The sequence below is a fragment of the Watersipora subatra genome, chromosome 10, assembly GCF_963576615.1.
Source record: "Watersipora subatra chromosome 10, tzWatSuba1.1, whole genome shotgun sequence".
NCBI lineage: Eukaryota > Metazoa > Bryozoa > Gymnolaemata > Cheilostomatida > Watersiporidae > Watersipora > Watersipora subatra.
The window spans coordinates 36068740-36086723 of record NC_088717.1 but is presented as its reverse complement, the minus strand read 5'-3'; the positions used below and the strand labels follow the sequence as shown (position 1 = coordinate 36086723).

The following is a 17984-nucleotide window of genomic DNA, read 5'->3' as shown; positions in this document are numbered from 1 at the left end:
AGCATTATGGTCTGCTCCATGCTGACATGCTAGGGTCGCTGATCCTTACTTTATAACAGCCTTTCCCTGATAGGCGACCACTCTCCGTTTCTGGACATCTAGAAAAAAGTTAAGCTATTAGAAAGCCTAGTAATCAAAAATCATGTGCAATTGCCGAAACAAAAACAAAGTTAAAGATATTAAAATGCTGCTTTTGTAATTGTAGATGAAAGTATTTTGATCATAGATTCCACCCAATAATTGAGGACTCTAGTGCAAAGAAGTCTGCATGTCGAAAGGCTCATCCATCGTTTGTAAAATGTCACTATTGATTAACACTCCGGATAGTACACACGTCCCTTTACACCCCCGAACAGACACATTACAATTGAATTCGTTAAATGGGCAATGATGAAATAAAGTGCGTTTCCAAACTGAGAGATTGAAATATATTAACAAGTCTGTGCACTTACACGTACATCCAGTCCAGCCGCTACACATTGCAAAGATTACCTGGTAAGAAAAACACTCCATGATAACTATCAATAAAATACATGTAGATCATACTGACCTGGTAACGATAAAGGTTTGTTTTCAGAATCGTTCCTGAGTTTGCTGAGTTTTCCATCAAAACTTATATACTTCACCATATATTCTATTTCATGTGCCTTGATGAGTGATAGGGCGTCTGAGAGGCTCTCAGCAAACATGAGCTGTTGCTTTGTGGACATGGCGCACTTCATTCACTGCAAGAATACCTGTACCTATGTTTGATAACAAAAAAGCCAAATAAAAGGATGAAATAGCCACGTGTATTAAATAACTCACACGGTAGAATGACAGAAATAACAGCTAAATGCGGTCAGTATGTTCAGAGATCAGCACCGAACGGTAAGTTTGCATTCATACAAAATGGAAGCGACCGAAGCGGGAAATTATTCGTCATCAGGCGGGAGTTTACTAAACTTCCCGCCTGAAAACGTCAGCTGCTCAAAAGTCTTTCTTAAGAAAATACGCACTGCATTGATTGATGTCCCCAACAAACGATAACGCTACTAATGTGTGTGCATTGACATCAAATTCCTATTATTATAAATCATTCTTAATGAGAAAATAATCATAATTAATTGCAAAATAATAACGTAATAAATTTTGACAATCAAATTAATTTGTTGGTTTATATTTTAACGATGCTGTAGTGGTTGTTAGAAACGTTAAAATACATGTCGTTATAAAATTCCATTCTACAGTACTGCCCTATGTTGGTAAAACTAGTTACCAGACCAAATTTTAGTTTTTTCGCTAGCCGCTCCAGAGTTTTTAATCAACTGAGCTAATTTTCACAACGGACATGTATTACAAGACAAAGAATATTCATATTTATTTTGAATAATCAAAGTAAAACCTAATCCTCAATAATCCCATTAAACTAGTTATGCAAGCAAAATGTTGAGTAATTAGGCCGGGTATTTTGCTTGAATAACTAGCTAGCAAGAGTTACAGACTTATGAATGCAGTTATGCAATGCATGCAGCCATGGTTTCTGCTGGTAAAACTAGTTAAAAGATTTGCAAAATTTCTTATTATCTGAAAATTAGAAAACTATTTGCATAATAATAGTAGATGAAATGGGTTTCTGCAGGCAAAACTAGTCTCTGGGTAACTTAGACAATGCTTGTGCGTTATTTCTATAAATTTGCTCTTGAAATTGAGTTACACTGGTACCAATTTTTATGAAAATTGAAATAATAATTGTGGTGGTTGTACTCACTAGCCAAATGTACATATTCATAAGAAAGTAATCTACTTTATTAAATTACAAGGTTGGTAATATATTTTGTGAATAATGTAAAAGGTAGTATCATAAAAATTAATAACAGATGATGATATTAACCAAGTACATAACATAACTACTTGGTTTGCAAATGCATGCTTCCCACAAGTGATGATATTTAAAATTTTGGCCTGGCATAACACAATTAGTTTAATAAATTTACCATGATGTCTGCCTGCACTATCACTCAAATAGTAGGTGCAATAATCCTAAAATAAGAATATACAATCTGCATGTACATATTGCAAATATTATATGCATTAAAATAATAAAAAGCTGTTTAATGTCATCAAAATCTCCATTGGCATGTAGTATTATTGCAACAGCTGGTTTGTCTTAGGTTGGATGGAATTGCGTTACAAAAAATTATTGTGGGCTAATCGATGTGCATCTACGTTGTAAGCGCCAATCGAGTATTGTTAAATTTCTTGATGTTACATGTTAAACTGCTACAAAATAATGGCCGCACAGATTGCAAAAGTTGTGGCCTAGGACAGTGTGCAGACTTGAGTAATGCTGTTGTAATAAAAATATTGAAGAGCAGGGCATTTACTGATATTTTGATTGTGCCACCTATCCTTGGGTTAGTGGACGTCTTGTCAATTAAATAATGAATAAAACTTGTTCGCTCGATATAGAGAATGTTCAAAAACATGATATAAATTTGAACTCTCTGGTGCTGATTGATGATGACAAAGCGCTCTCTTTCTCTCTGACACTCACTCTCACTGCAAGGCTCATTCAAACAGTGTGTTATTCTCTTCCATGCTGCAGCTTGTCTTTTAACGCACATCAATGGCTCATGGTACTTGCATGGGTCATATTTGCAGACTCACAAAATACGATGTGACAGTGTGGTATTGGCTTCAATTTTATATACTGTGACTATGTGGATATTTTTGTTATTTTTGGATAATAAAAACTTTTGCAAACATCTTAACTAGTTTTACCAGCAGGAATCATAGCTTCATGCATTGCATAACTGCACTCATAACTCTGTAAGTGTTGCTAACTAGTTATTCCAGCCGAATACCTGGCCTAATTACTCAACATTTTGCTTGCATAATTAGTTTAATGGGATTATTGAGAATTAGGTTTTACTTTGATCATTCAAAATAAATATAAACATTCATTGTGTTGTAATACATGTCTGTTGTGAAAATTTGCTCAGTGGATTGAAAATTCTGGGGCAGTGAGCGAAATAACTAAAATTTGGTCTGATAACTAGTTTTACCAACATAGGGCAGAGTATCAATAAACAAAGCTATTTAATTCCGTGTTTTCGCTCGTTCGTTTGGTAGACGAGAACCCTTGACATGAAAATGACAAGAACTGATAGCTACTGCATTCAGGTTGGTAGGTGTCATGAGATCTGTTTAATATTTGCTCTCTCATGGTTATAATAGTCTGCTGCTACCATGAGGGAAAATAATAAAAGTATCTACCTTTTCCTTCTTGGTATATATATATTAATAGGAATGCAGAAGGATAACTGGATGTATAATATCAATACTATCTTTTGAACGCCGTTATACCAACTATCAAATTTGTGAAACACACTACTCAACGCCGGAATACCAACAGTCAGGGTTCAAAGGGCTGAAACTAAAAATAGGATTACACTACACTAAGTGCTTTGCTACAAAATGCTTGTGTTTAAAAATAAAATAATACCACACAAATTTATTCAGTTTTCTGTTTAAACATCCGAGCGATTATTTTCACTATCAGTGATGGTCTGTTGAACCATAATGTTACAATCTGCACACAATTCTAAGCACTTCAAGTTTTCTTTTAATTGGTCCATTTCATCTTCCATCTCTTTTATAATGCACTCGAGATTCATCACTTCTTTCTTCTTTTCTTCCAATTGTGCACAAAGGTTTCTAAAATAGACCTAATGCTGTTGGACATGGCAAAAGCAAGAGTTGCTATCTTATGCTTGAGTAAGATTTAAAGAAGTTGCACATACATGTAGAACAGCCACAGTGCTAAAGCAGTTACCATCAGAAATAAATTTATTTATGTAAATTTGATGAATCACAGCATGGAATTTAAATGCTGCCTTGAGCTGATCTTATATCTAAAAAAAAGCAAGGAAGCTCCTTTCAACAAATATGCACACATTTTAGATTGATAGTCACAATTTCCATATAAATAACTGCCCAAGTTCATCATTATGCAGAGCCAGATGAAAAATACAAAAACAAAATAGCAATGCATTGAGCCATAATACTAGTAAACAACAATTAACACTTACGTAAGCTCTTCGTCTTTCTGAGGTATTTCTTCAAGTAGTCTACAAATCAATTAGCTGTTAGTTCAAAATGGTGTTGGACTTTCTCCATGAAAAGTAATATTATTTTCAGCAAAGATTGGAAACAATGAAGAAAATGTAAACAACTAAAACTTATAGAAATAATGAAGCAGTTTCTTCAAATTTCAATTTACCTGATGCAGTCTTCAATGAACTGCCTAGAATTTTCATTTCCAGCAGTTTGGCTGAACTTCCGTAATTTCTACAATGTACATACTAAATTATAAACTTGAATGTCATTTGAAAATTTCTCAATATTTCAACTGGCAACCAGAGCTTCATGAAACTTTTGAATCTAAAAAACAGTTTAATGTACAATTTTGTCAAAGCACTAATTATATTCATTATGACAACGGATATTTGCAAGAATTTGACAAGCAAGATTCGAGATTGTCATAAACTGTACATGTGTATGATTTTATCTTGCAAAGGGCTCTTTTTGTTGCTGAAGTAACCAAAATGCATTATGAGCTAGTAATGAATTTAGCAGATTACAAAGGAATTTGAGAAATGTATAAAGGCGATTATTCAGGTTGTGATAATATCAGGAGAAAAAAGTATTTTGCAGCCTAATCCTGGTGGTAATAGGAAAGTTGCTTTAAATTTTGACACAAGCTCTCAATAGATTAATTAAGTCATCATATAATATGCATTACTGGAACTCTTAGTAATATGTGTTATATTACACCGCTCTAATTATATTTTATACAATTTTATTGAGCAATCAGAAACTTCAAGTAAAATATTAGTTATATAGAGTAATTAGGTTACGTTATGTCTTGTTTTCAGTTCAGAAAATTAAAACTGTCGTATTCAAAAGAGGCAGAAAAGTCTATCACTTGTGTTTGGAAGGAGAATTTTATCACTCATTTCAAAATGAGGGGAAAAACCAGAATTTCAAAACCCGTAGTAAGATCCAAGGTCTCTCAGGCATTTTTAGTTGTCAACTGCTGTCATCACTGTAGCAGTTATTTGCAGCTAATATGAAAAATGTGTTATACAGAAGGTGATCACTAATAGTAATGACATGACAGTGCACTGAGTCAAATGTTGGAATTTATTGTTAATTTTAAATTTTGAGGAAGGTTTTACATGTAAATGACTGGATCCAGTGAATTAAAATCAACCTTTTGCTGGTACCTGATGCCGAGGTGCTAGCCTACCAACGGTTAGAGTCATGTGTCGCAAGGTCTGTACTGCCAATCATTCAAGACTGCGCCAATAAAACATCATATGAAACTGAACTGGAATATTTTATGCATGCTGCATTGAAATAACCTACAACCTTGTCATAAATGTTTAAGAATGTTTAAAAAAGCAATTTAAAATAAGTAATTTATAAGCGCAATTCCATTAGTACCCAATCAAATAACATGGGCAGCAGCTTTCCAACACAGTTTCACTATCTATGGTTGTCCTTCAATTTAAGATAAAAGGGCGCTGCTTGAAATTGTGCAAAAGTTAAATACAAGTTTGATAAAGTTGCCAACATTTGGCTTTCTCAAATTTAAAACAGAATGTTTTCTAAATAACTAGAACAGACACGGATGCACGCACAAACACTTGTTGTTCATATTAAAAGAATCGCTATGCTTTGACCCATAAGCAGGGTAGTTGTGATGTAAAATTTAGAAAAGCAATTTAAAATAAAGTTAAATCAGTGCAAAAGAAGGAATCTTTTCAATAAAAACAATATCTAAAAGCAATATTGTCAGCACCATGTTTGTTATTATTTTGTCAAATTTTTATGAATTTTCACAAAATTCATGAAATGCTGTTTGACACTGAATAACTAATACAGACTTGTCAGAGTATAAAAATATTGCACCATAACATACCTCATTCTCTTTTTCAGAAAAACAAAGGTCCAACTGTGGCTGCATTGCTTTGACATATTCCATGTAGGTTTTCCTGGTTTCAGAATTTTTGAATTTGAAAACCCAATGGATTGTTTCATTTCGGATCAGTAGCATATCATCCATACGGTCTTTTGCCTTTTTATGGATTGGCTTTATTGGAGGCTTTTTTCGACCATCTCTCGTAAAGATGGACATATTTCTAGCTCGAAGCTTTGTTTGCAGTATAGAAGCAGAAAGGCGAGCTTCATGAAGAGCATCTTCTAATATCATTCTTTTAACTGCATCTCTAACTTTAATGGAATCATTGAGCAATTGCCTAACATATTTCCATGTATTAAGCACTTGATCTAAATCGAATAACTTTCTTTCTTTAGCCTGTTCGAATGCTATCATAGTTAAGTCATCCTTTTCAGAAGGAATAGTGATAAACTTGCGATAGCAGTCGAGTCGCTTCATGGCATTTTCTTTTGGACTATTTTCTGTACCGCCTGTTGCTGTACCACCAGTTGCTGTACCACCTGTTGCTGTATCACCTGTTGCTGTACCACCTGTTGCTGTATCACCTGTTGCTGTGTCACCCGTTGCTATATCGCCTGTTGCTGTATCGCCTGTTGCTGTATCGCCTGTTGCTGTATCGCCTGTTGCTGTATCGCCTGTTGCTGTATCACCAGTTGCTGTATCACCTGTTGCTGTATCACCCGTTGCTGTATCACCTGTTGCTGTGTCACCCGTTGCTATATCGCCTGTTGCTGTATCGCCTGTTGCTGTATCGCCTGTTGCTGTATCGCCTGTTGCTGTATCGCCTGTTGCTGTATCACCAGTTGCTGTATCACCTGTTGCTGTATCACCCGTTGCTGTATCACCTGTTGCTGTATTCAGAACTTCATGAATAGCAGCTTCTAATATCATTCTTTTAACTGCATTTCTAACTTTAATGGAATCATTGAGCAATTGCTTAACATATTCCCATGTACATGTATTAGGCACTTGATCTAGATCGAATAACTTTCTTTCTTTAGCCTTTTCGAATGCTATCATAGTTAAGACATCCCTTTCAGAAGGAATAGTGATAAACTTGAGATAGCAGTCGAGTCGCTTCATGGCATTTTCTTTTGGACTATTTTCTGTACCACCAGTTGCTGGACCACCTGTTGCTGGAACACCTGTTGCTGTACCACCAGTTGCTGTACCACCTGTTGCTGTACCACCAGTTGCTGTACCACCTGTTGCTGTACCACCAGTTGCTGTACCACCTGCTGCTGTACCACCTGTTGCTGTATTACCTGTTGCTGTACCGCCTGTTGCTGTATCACCTGTTGCTGTGTCACCCGTTGCTATATCGCCTGTTGCTGTAACGCCTGTTGCTGTATCGCCTGTTGCTGTATCACCTGTTGCTGTATCACCCGTTGCTGTATCACCTGTTGCTGTATTCAGAACTTCAGGAATAAGAACTTCTAATATCATTCCTTTAACTGCATTTCTAACTTTAATGGAATCATTGAGAAATTGCTTAACATATTCCCATGTATTAAGCACTTGATCTAGATCGAATAACTTTCTTTCTTTAGCCTTTTCGAATGCTATCATAATTAAGTCATCCCTTTCAGAAGGAATAGTGACAAACTTGCGATAGCAGTCGAGTCGCTTCATGGCATTTTCTTTTGGACTATTTTCTGTACCACATGTTGCTGTACCACCAGTTGCTGTACCACCTGTTGCTGTACCACCAGTTGCTGTACCACCTGTTGCTGTATCACCTGTTGCTGTACCACCTGTTGCTGTATCGCCTGTTGCTGTGTCACCCGTTGCTATATCGCCTGTTGCTGTATCGCCTGTTGCTGTATCACCTGTTGCTGTATCACCTGTTGCTGGAACACCAGTTGCTGTATCACCTGTTGCTGTACCACCTGTTGCTGTACCACCAGTTGCTGTACCACCTGTTGCTGTATCACCTGTTGCTGTACCACCTGTTGCTGTATCACCTGTTGCTGTACCACCTGTTGCTGTATCACCTGTTGCTGTGTCACCCGTTGCTGTATTGCCTGTTGCTGTATCGCCTGTTGCTGTATCGCCTGTTGCTGTATCACCTGTTGCTGGAACACCAGTTGCTGTATCACCTGTTGCTGTACCACCTGTTGCTGTACCACCAGTTGCTGTACCACCTGTTGCAGTATCACCTGTTGCTGTACCACCTGTTGCTGTATCGCCTGTTGCTGTATCGCCTGTTGCTGTATCGCCTGTCGCTGTATCGCCTGTTGCTGTATCGCCTGTTGCTGTATCACCTGTTGCTGGAACACCAGTTGCTGTATCACCTGTTGCTGTACCACCTGTTGCTGTACCACCAGTTGCTATACCACCTGTTGCTGTATCACCTGTTGCTGTATCACCCGTTGCTGTATCGCCTGTTGCTGTATCGCCTGTTGCTGTGTCACCCGTTGCTGTATCGCCTGTTGCTGTATCGCCTGTTGCTGTATCGCCTGTTGCTGGAACACCAGTTGCTGTATCACCTGTTGCTGTACCACCTGTTGCTGTATCACCTGTTGCTGTATCACCTGTTGCTGTATCACCTGTTGCTGTATCACCTGTTGCTGTATCACCTGTTGCTGTATCACCTGTTGCTGTACCACCTGTTGCTGTATCACCTGTTGCTTTAAAACCTGTTGCTGTATCGCCTGTTGCTGTATCACCTGTTGCTGGAACACCAGTTGCTGTATCACCTGTTGCTGTACCACCTGTTGCTGTACCACCAGTTCCTGTACCACCTGTTGCTGTACCACCTGTTGCTGTATCACCTGTTGCTGTGTCAGCCGTTGCTGTATCGCCTGTTGCTGTATCGCCTGTTGCTGTATCGCCTGTTGCTGTATCACCTGTTGCTGGAACACCAGTTGCTGTATCACCTGTTGCTGTACCACCTGTTGCTGTACCACCAGTTGCTGTACCACCTGTTGCTGTATCACCTGTTGCTGTACCACCAGTTGCTGTACCACCTGTTGCTCTATCACCTGTTGCTGTACCACCTGTTGCTGTATCACCTGTTGCTGTGTCAGCCGTTGCTGTATCGCCTGTTGCTGTATCGCCTGTTGCTGTATCGCCTGTTGCTGTATCACCTGTTGCTGGAACACCAGTTGCTGTATCACCTGTTGCTGTACCACCTGTTGCTGTACCACCAGTTGCTGTACCACCTGTTGCTGTATCACCTGTTGCTGTATCACATGTTGCTGTATCACCTGTTGCTGTATCACCTGTTGCTGTATCACCCGTTGCTGTATCGCCTGTTGCTGTATCGCCTGTTGCTGTGTCACCCGTTGCTGTATCGCCTGTTGCTGTATCGCCTGTTGCTGTATCGCCTGTTGCTGGAACACCAGTTGCTGTATCACCTGTTGCTGTACCACCTGTTGCTGTATCACCTGTTGCTGTATCACCTGTTGCTGTATCACCTGTTGCTGTATCACCTGTTGCTGTATCACCTGTTGCTGTATCACCTGTTGCTGTACCACCTGTTGCTGTATCACCTGTTGCCTTAAAACCTGTTGCTGTATCGCCTGTTGCTGTATCACCTGTTGCTGGAACACCAGTTGCTGTATCACCTGTTGCTGTACCACCTGTTGCTGTACCACCAGTTGCTGTACCACCTGTTGCTGTATCACCTGTTGCTGTACCACCTGTTGCTGTATCACCTGTTGCTGTACCACCTGTTGCTGTATCACCTGTTGCTGTGTCAGCCGTTGCTGTATCGCCTGTTGCTGTATCACCTGTTGCTGGAACACCAGTTGCTGTATCACCTGTTGCTGTACCACCTGTTGCTGTACCACCAGTTGCTGTACCACCTGTTGCTGTATCACCTGGTGCTGTATCACCTGTTGCTGTATCACCTGTTGCTGTATCACCTGTTGCTGTATCACCCGTTGCTGTATCGCCTGTTGCTGTATCGCCTGTTGCTGTGTCACCCGTTGCTGTATCGCCTGTTGCTGTATCGCCTGTTGCTGTATTGCCTGTTGCTGGAACACCAGTTGCTGAATCACCTGTTGCTGTACCACCTGTTGCTGTACCACCTGTTGCTGTATCACCTGTTGCTGTATCACCTGTTGCTGTATCACCTGTTGCTGTATCACCTGTTGCTGTATCACCTGTTGCAGTATCACCTGTTGCTGTATCACCTGTTGCTTTAAAACCTGTTGCTGTATCGCCTGTTGCTGTATCACCTGTTGCTGTACCACCTGTTGCTGGAACACCAGTTGCTGTACCACCTGTTGCTGCACCACCTGTTGCTGTATCGCCTGTTGCTGTATCACCTGTTGCTGTACCACCTGTTGCTGTATCACCTGTTGCTTTAAAACCTGTTGCTATGTCACCTGTTGCTGTACCACCTGTTGCTGTACCACCAGTTGCTGTACCACCTGTTGCTGTATCACCTGTTGCTGTACCACCTGTTGCTGTATCGCCTGTTGCTGTATCGCCTGTTGCTGTATCGTCTGTTGCTGTATCGCCTGTTGCTGTATCGCCTGTTGCTGGAACATCAGTTGCTGTATCACCTGTTGCTGTACCACCCGTTGCTGTATCGTCTGTTGCTGTATCGCCTGTTGCTGTATCGCCTGTTGCTGTATCACCTGTTGCTGGAACACCAGTTGCTGTATCACCTGTTGCTGTACCACCAGTTGCTGTACCACCTGTTGCTGTATCACCTGTTGCTGTATCACCTGTTGCTGTATCACCTGTTGCTGTATCACATGTTGCTGTATCACCCGTTGCTGTATTGCCTGTTGCTGTATCGCCTGTTGCTGTGTCACCCGTTGCTGTATCGCCTGTTGCTGTATCGCCTGTTGCTGTATCGCCTGTTGCTGGAACACCAGTTGCTGTATCACCTGTTGCTGTACCACCTTTTGCTGTATCACCTGTTGCTGTATCACCTGTTGCTGTATCACCTGTTGCTGTATCACCTGTTGCTGTATCACCTGTTGCTGTATCACCTGTTGCTGTACCACCTGTTGCTGTATCGCCTGTTGCTTTAAAACCTGTTGCTGTATCGCCTGTTGCTGTATCGCCTGTTGCTGGAACACCAGTTGCTGTATCACCTGTTGCTGTACCACCTGTTGCTGTATCGCCTGTTGCTGTACCACCTTTTGCTGTATCACCTGTTGCTGTATCACCTGTTGCTGTATCACCTGTTGCTGTATCACCTGTTGCTGTATCACCTGTTGCTGTATCACCTGTTGCTGTATCACCTGTTGCTTTAAAACCTGTTGCTGTACCACCTGTTGCTGTATCACCTGTTGCTTTGAAAACTTTGGTTTTTGGAAATGCGTTGTTACGAATCAAAACCTCAAGATCGTCGATTTTCTTTTTCATCTTTTTTGGATTACTTAAAGCATCATGAACCAATAGTCTTTCCATTAATTTCTGCACATCACCATCAAATGTAAACAAAATGTATCCTGTGTCCCCCAATATATCCCACACATCCAAAAGATCGTGCATCCATTCTAATGCGGCATCTCTTTCTGGTTTAACACCCCTAATTGCTGGCTGTGGCTTTGAATCACTGGATAGAATGTGCATGGCATGTGAGGTGGGAGCTTCCATATCTGCTTTGGACTCTACAAATGATTCATTAGCCATTTATTCGATTACAGTAAAACATCTTTCAAATAACCAATGTCAAATGAACAAGACAGACTCTTTCAATATCTCAATAGTCATACTTAGGGATATTAATATACTTTGTAAAAATACATAACTTTTTATGACTAATTCATAAAAAAGTGACTCGGCTGTAAACTAAGAAATTATCCCCTCACATTTTATTAACACAAACTATACGCGGTTGTACATTAGAAATGTTAATCATACATGGTGAAATAGCATTATATAGGTAGATGAAACGTATTTATCAGTTTAAAGCTTTGTAAACACTTTTTGGGTAGTTACCAAGCTGGACCATTCTGATTGCAATATAGAGCTTTGCCAAACCGGTAGAATGCAGTTTATTTTGACGAAATGTCTAGGACACTGGCTGTCCACTAAGGTAAAATTGATTTCATAGAATTAAAATTTATAATATTTTTATCAGTGAATAGAAAGTGTGAAGTTTTATGTACGTTGTAAAAATTTGAGCGCATTAATAAAGTTCTGTTTTAAATCATTGTTCCGGAAGATTCTCGTGTTAGACATAAAGCAAATGTTTGGATAATCTTTGAAACTTTGAAACTTTCAAATCACATATATGCATGAACTTTATAAAATAAGGTAGAGAAAAACAGTAAATGTAAAGCTGCACTTCACTATACAGAAACCTGAAAAAAAAGTCGACAAAACATCACCCGGGAATGCTCCCTTTTGTCAGTTATACAAAACAGTGTCATATCTGACAGGTCAGTGCTGCCATCACCAGTTAAAACCAGATTAGCCGTGGTGATAATGATTGGCAAAAGTATTGCTACAGCTGTATTTGTATTTCTTAGTAAGATAGAAACTCAAAGGTCTGTATAGTGTTAATAGCTAAAATATATTAATACGATTAACAAGTCTAGTTATCATTATGTATTTTACGTATTTATTGAGTATTAATAAAATGAATTATATTGCTGCTTTTTGGGTGAGTTACTAGTTGTTGTGGTGGATGAAATCGACCAGCTTAGTCAAAGCTATACACAAATATAACATATGAGATGAAAATAATGGTAAGGAATAATATAATGCACGAGTTCTAAAAAGTGCAAATAGGCATTACATGTAAACTTCACATTACCATATGAGATGGGTAAGAACACTATGGTCGATAAAATGACAAGATACACCACTCTGTGTAAAATGAAAGAGTGTAGAGTTTGATGGAGAGTGATAGAATATAGTACTCATTGGAGAGTGATAGTATATAGTACTCTAAGGTGAGTGACAGAATGTAGTACTCTATGGAAAGTGACTGAATATAGTACTGTATGTAGAGTGACCGAATATAGTATTCTATGATGAGTAATACAATATAGTACTGTATGGAAAGTGACACAATATAGTACTCTATGGTGAGTGACAGAATACAGTACTCTCTGGAGAGTGACAGAATAAAGTAATCTATGGAGAGTGACAGACTAGAGTACTCTATGGAGAGTGAGAGAATATAGTATTCTCTGGTGAGTGACAGAATGTAGTATACAGAATATAGTATTCTATAGAGAGTTACAGAATATAGTACTCTATGGTGATTAATAGAATATATTACTCCATGGAGAGCGACAGAATATAGTACTTTATAGTGAGCGACAAAATACACTACTTTATAGAGAGTGACAGAGTGTAGTACTTTATGGAGAGTGATAGACTAGAGTACTCATTGGAAAGCTGTACAATAAAAGAGTTTATAAGTTTATAAGACAAATATGCACAACGACTCTCCGTATTTGACAACTTCTCTAAAAAGAAAACAACTAATGCATTATTGCTCGATATAGCCTTATATTATTATGTATTTATCATAGTAAGTGTATCAACCATGATGATATGTAACCCTAGCAATTGAGTAAATTTTTACACTTTAGGTTGTTTATATAATGATAAAACAATGATTTTAGCCAAACATGTTAGCTGATAGATAGATTTATACTGCAAAACAGATTGAATTTTAGAGCCTTCATGTGATAAACATTAACATGTAGGCGTACGAACTTAGGTTTTATATCTGAGGTTCTCATAAATTAATTAAGTCTAAAACTAAATTTCAGCTCACAGATTTACTTTTTATTCTTAGTTGTTTTACCTAAATTTAATATTGTATTTTTCATAAGCTTTTGCAAGTACATATTTGCATGGATCATACTATTATGCTTTCTGCAACAATTTTCAGATTACGAGCTTGCTGACAAGCACAAACATCTCATCACTCTTTTAACTGTATCAATACTCAGAACGTTTTCATTTGAAGAGACACATTATCACACTGCCTGCACTGAAAGTCTTAAGTTATCACGCTGCCTGCACTGAAAGTTTTAAGTTATCACGCTGCCTGCACTGAAAGTTTTAAGTTATCACGCTGCCTGCACTGAAAGTTTTAAGTTATCACGCTGCCTGCACTGAAAGTTTTAAGTTATCACGCTGCCTGCACTGAAAGTCTTAAGTTATCACGCTGCCTGCACTGAAAGTTTTAAGTTATCACGCTGCCTGCACTGAAAGTTTTAAGTTATCACGCTGCCTGCACTGAAAGTTTTAAGTTATTACGCTGCCTGCACTGAAAGTTTTAAGTTATAACACTGCCTGCACTGAAAGTTTTAAGTTATCACGCTGCCTGCACTGAAAGTTTTAAGTTATCACGCTGCCTGCACTGAAAGTTTTAAGTTATCACGCTGCCTGCACTGAAAGTTTTAAGTTATAACGCTGCCTGCACTGGAAGTCTTAAGTTATCACGCTGCCTGCACTGAAATTCTCAAGTAATCACACCGCCTGCACTGAAAGTCTTAAGTTATCATGATGCCAGCACTGAAAGTTTTAAGTTATAACGCTGCCTGCACTGAAAATCTTAAGTTATCACGCTGCCAGCATTGAAAGTCTTAAGTTATCACGCTGCCTGCACTGAAAGTCTTAAGTTATCACTCTGCCTGCACTGAAAGTCTTAAGTTATTACGCTGCCTGCACTGAAAGTCTTAAGTTATCACTCTGCCTGCACTGAAAATCTTAAGTTATCACGCTGCCTGCACTGAAAGTCTTAAGTTATTACGCTGCCTGCACTGAAAGTCTTAAGTTATCACTCTGCCTGCACTGAAAATCTTAAGTTATCACGCTGCCTGCACTGAAAGTCTTAAGTTATCACTCTGCCTGCACTGAAAGTCTTAAGTTATCCCTCTGCCTGCACTGAAAGTCTTAAGTTATTATGCTGCCTGCACTGAAAGTTTTAAGTAATTATGCTGCCTGCACTGAAAGTCATAAGCAATGCTGTCTGCACTGAAAGTCTTAAGTAATGCCGCCGATATTTTAAGTATCCACTCAGATTTGTTTTAATTTATACACAAAATTTGATAAAAAACGGTTTTAAATATTTTGGATGTCAATTACCACTCACCTCTGTGATATGCTTAATTTGAATGTCATTAAGTATTTATAACAACTCAGCTTTCAAGTAATTTTAATAAATCATGCTTATACGTAACGTAAAACAAATAAAATAACTAGCCATTTTCTAGCGTGTAATATATATTTTCAAGTAGCGAGATAATTGAGAGCAGTTTACTGTTTTCTTCCGATAGAAACGAATATAAATTATTACAAAATTAAAAGGCGTAGGAATAGTCTGAAGTACTTTGATGTGCCAGTGCACAAACTATCTGTTAGGGTAAGTCAGTAAACGAGTAATTCTAGTCAAAGACTGTTACTTACCAAGATTTCTATAGCAACCTTGGCACATCACAATTAAAGTTTCATAGTATGATCGCAGTTTTGTAAAACCCAATGTAAAAGAAGCAGTGTGTCTACGCTACTCCTAGAATAGAATAGAAACCATAAAGGTAAAAAAGGATCCATTAAACATTGAGACTGACTTGTTGGTTGCTGCTCTGTTGTAGCTAGCGATTGGCTCTCCAATTTCTCTTGGGTCTCCCTTGGCTTCTCTTCTCCTGATGGGGGTTGAGGATTGAAAGCATTTTTTTCTGCTTCTATAACCATACAAAGTCAAAAGTTTACTAACATTTGTATCACTTTAACTGGGCCAAAGTCTTGGTTCAAGTGCCAATTTATTTAAACATCCATAGAAAACAAACAGCTGCATAAATCATGAAACATAATTGGTCAATTAAGTCATTCTTCTTTGTTAGTTTCTGAATCGAAGTTTTGCAGAGGGCTTAGAAGCGAGTTAATTGTATCCAAGTGTTTCTATAGAATGGTGTACATCCATATACCTAATAAAAATATACAAATATTAATATTGTATAACACATAACATATTAATACATATTACAAAATGGAGTACTGCATATATAATGTACTCATAGAACTCGTTGATCACTAAGCATTAGAAAAGAACAAGTGTTTTAAAATCATTCGTGTTGAAACCTTTAGTATTCAAAAGGTCAGACACGCTGAAAATTGCTAAGTTTTCATTTTAATAAATTTTTTCTTTCACACTGCTGCCATATTTACACATTGAATGAGTTTAACATAACCAATAACATGATCAATAGCTCTCTGGTTTCAATAAATAATAAAAAAATTTTCTATTTTTAGCGGTCTCAAGGAGAAATTAAGCTCATTTTACGAGTTTATGATAAATTTGTTAGTTTGCATGGTTCTTAAATTAAAAAAATTATACCTAACGGCATTTCATGAACTTAATACAAAAAAATATGCAGATAACAGGAAGCAAGTAAAGATTTATTTGTTTATCTATAGCAGATCATTAACTAACCTGAAATATGAGAAGCACCCAGTATATAAGTTTTATTAAATTCAGAAAAGCTTTGCAGGTTTTAATACATTACTTATTATTATAAAATTAATAATCAATTTATATCTACGTTATAATATTTATTATTCACATAAATAGAGGATCGAAAGAAGAAAATTGAAATTTTCTTCTATTGAAATCCATAAATGAAATGACGGCGATTTTGCTCAAGATGCATATTTCACAGTGCACACAGCTTTTCGAAATGCAAGCAGATCATTATCATCCTTTGTGAAAAATATTGTAAAAACAGTGCACAGTAATTGAGACTAACCTCCGAGAGACCTTTCCTGGTCTTTGTTTATTTCTTCTGACACGGGTACCGATACCGGGGTACCGCAATCCATTTTTAAAGCGATGAAGAAGGAAAGATCTCAATAAAACTATACACTCTGCAACAAAAATTAGCGCGAGTCAAAGACCCTTGTGTGAGCAGCTCATCAAAAATCGAGTATAATGTCTGCAGAAGCTGAGCTAGTTTTTCAAGGACTTTCTTGAAAGCTTTGTTGCACAAACAATGTTTCCGTAATCTTGTCAGAACATGCCCGAGTCTAGAGGTAAGGGAACCTTGACAACTGGGGAAATGCCCAGTCTTCTGATATCTACATGAGTGAGCAACTCCCTCAACAATGGAACACAATTAGAGAATCAAATAGATGTTCCTCGTTTTTATTGGTTTTAGGATAAATAGGATGCACATTGGATCCACTTAAAATAGTGCAGACTGCTGATACAGTATAAGCTACTTTTTGATCATTTAGCCTCTAAATATGCTTCCTAAGTTCAGTCTGGCTTTTTTTACTTTTTACATACTTACTTGGTTGAATGATACTTTGTAGTTGTGGTACCTAGCTTTAAAATTAGTTTCACAAACTCCTACATGTTTCATTCATGCGGGTGTCTGTTCTAGTCAGCGTTACTTGATACACTGTTTTTTGACTTTTTGTCAGCCTCTTGTTTATATAACGATTATACTTTTCAGTATGTTGAGCGGGTGATTACTTTTGCTAAAGACATTATTTGATGAACTTACATGAAATTTTAACAGATTTTATCAGGACTTATCAGCATTTTTTATCATTTGCAATTGTTTTTGATCTTTGAAGATCTGACTGCCAGGATGTTTCAAGATTAAAACCAACATAACTTGATAGTTTAGTTAAAATGCTCAGTAGAAAAATACATACCTAAACGATATCGCTAGTTGCTATCGCTAGTTGCTATCGCTACTGTAGTTGATATCTATCGGCTATTGCGATCAAGGGTTAGCATTATGCGTTTCTGTTCTGTCTCTTTACAACTATAAACATCATAATCACACTTTCGCTTGAGTTGAACATGTTAACCGCGATCAAGTTTTGTCAATTTTAATCTTGAAACACCCTGGCAGTCAGATCTCCTCAAACATCACAAACCAATTGCAAATTATAAAACATTCTGACACTTTCTGACAAAATCCACTACAATTTTGTGCGAGTTCATCTTAAATTAAATGCTTTCTCAAAACCATCTTTAAAAAGTTAGAATAAAGTTAAGAGCATGTGAAAGCACCAAGGGTGGTCTGTTACCCCC

The 17984-nt window shown here is 37.9% G+C and overlaps 1 protein-coding gene across 1 annotated transcript; it reads left to right on the top strand.

Moving 5' to 3' along the window:
• The first annotated feature begins 7637 nt into the window (after positions 1–7637).
• On the top strand, positions 7638–11363 carry LOC137407009 (calphotin-like). Its single transcript, XM_068093612.1, has one exon. It carries the CDS (start codon positions 7638–7640, stop codon positions 11361–11363), a length of 3726 nt encoding a protein of 1241 aa, XP_067949713.1.
• Positions 11364–17984: the final 6621 nt, after the last annotated feature.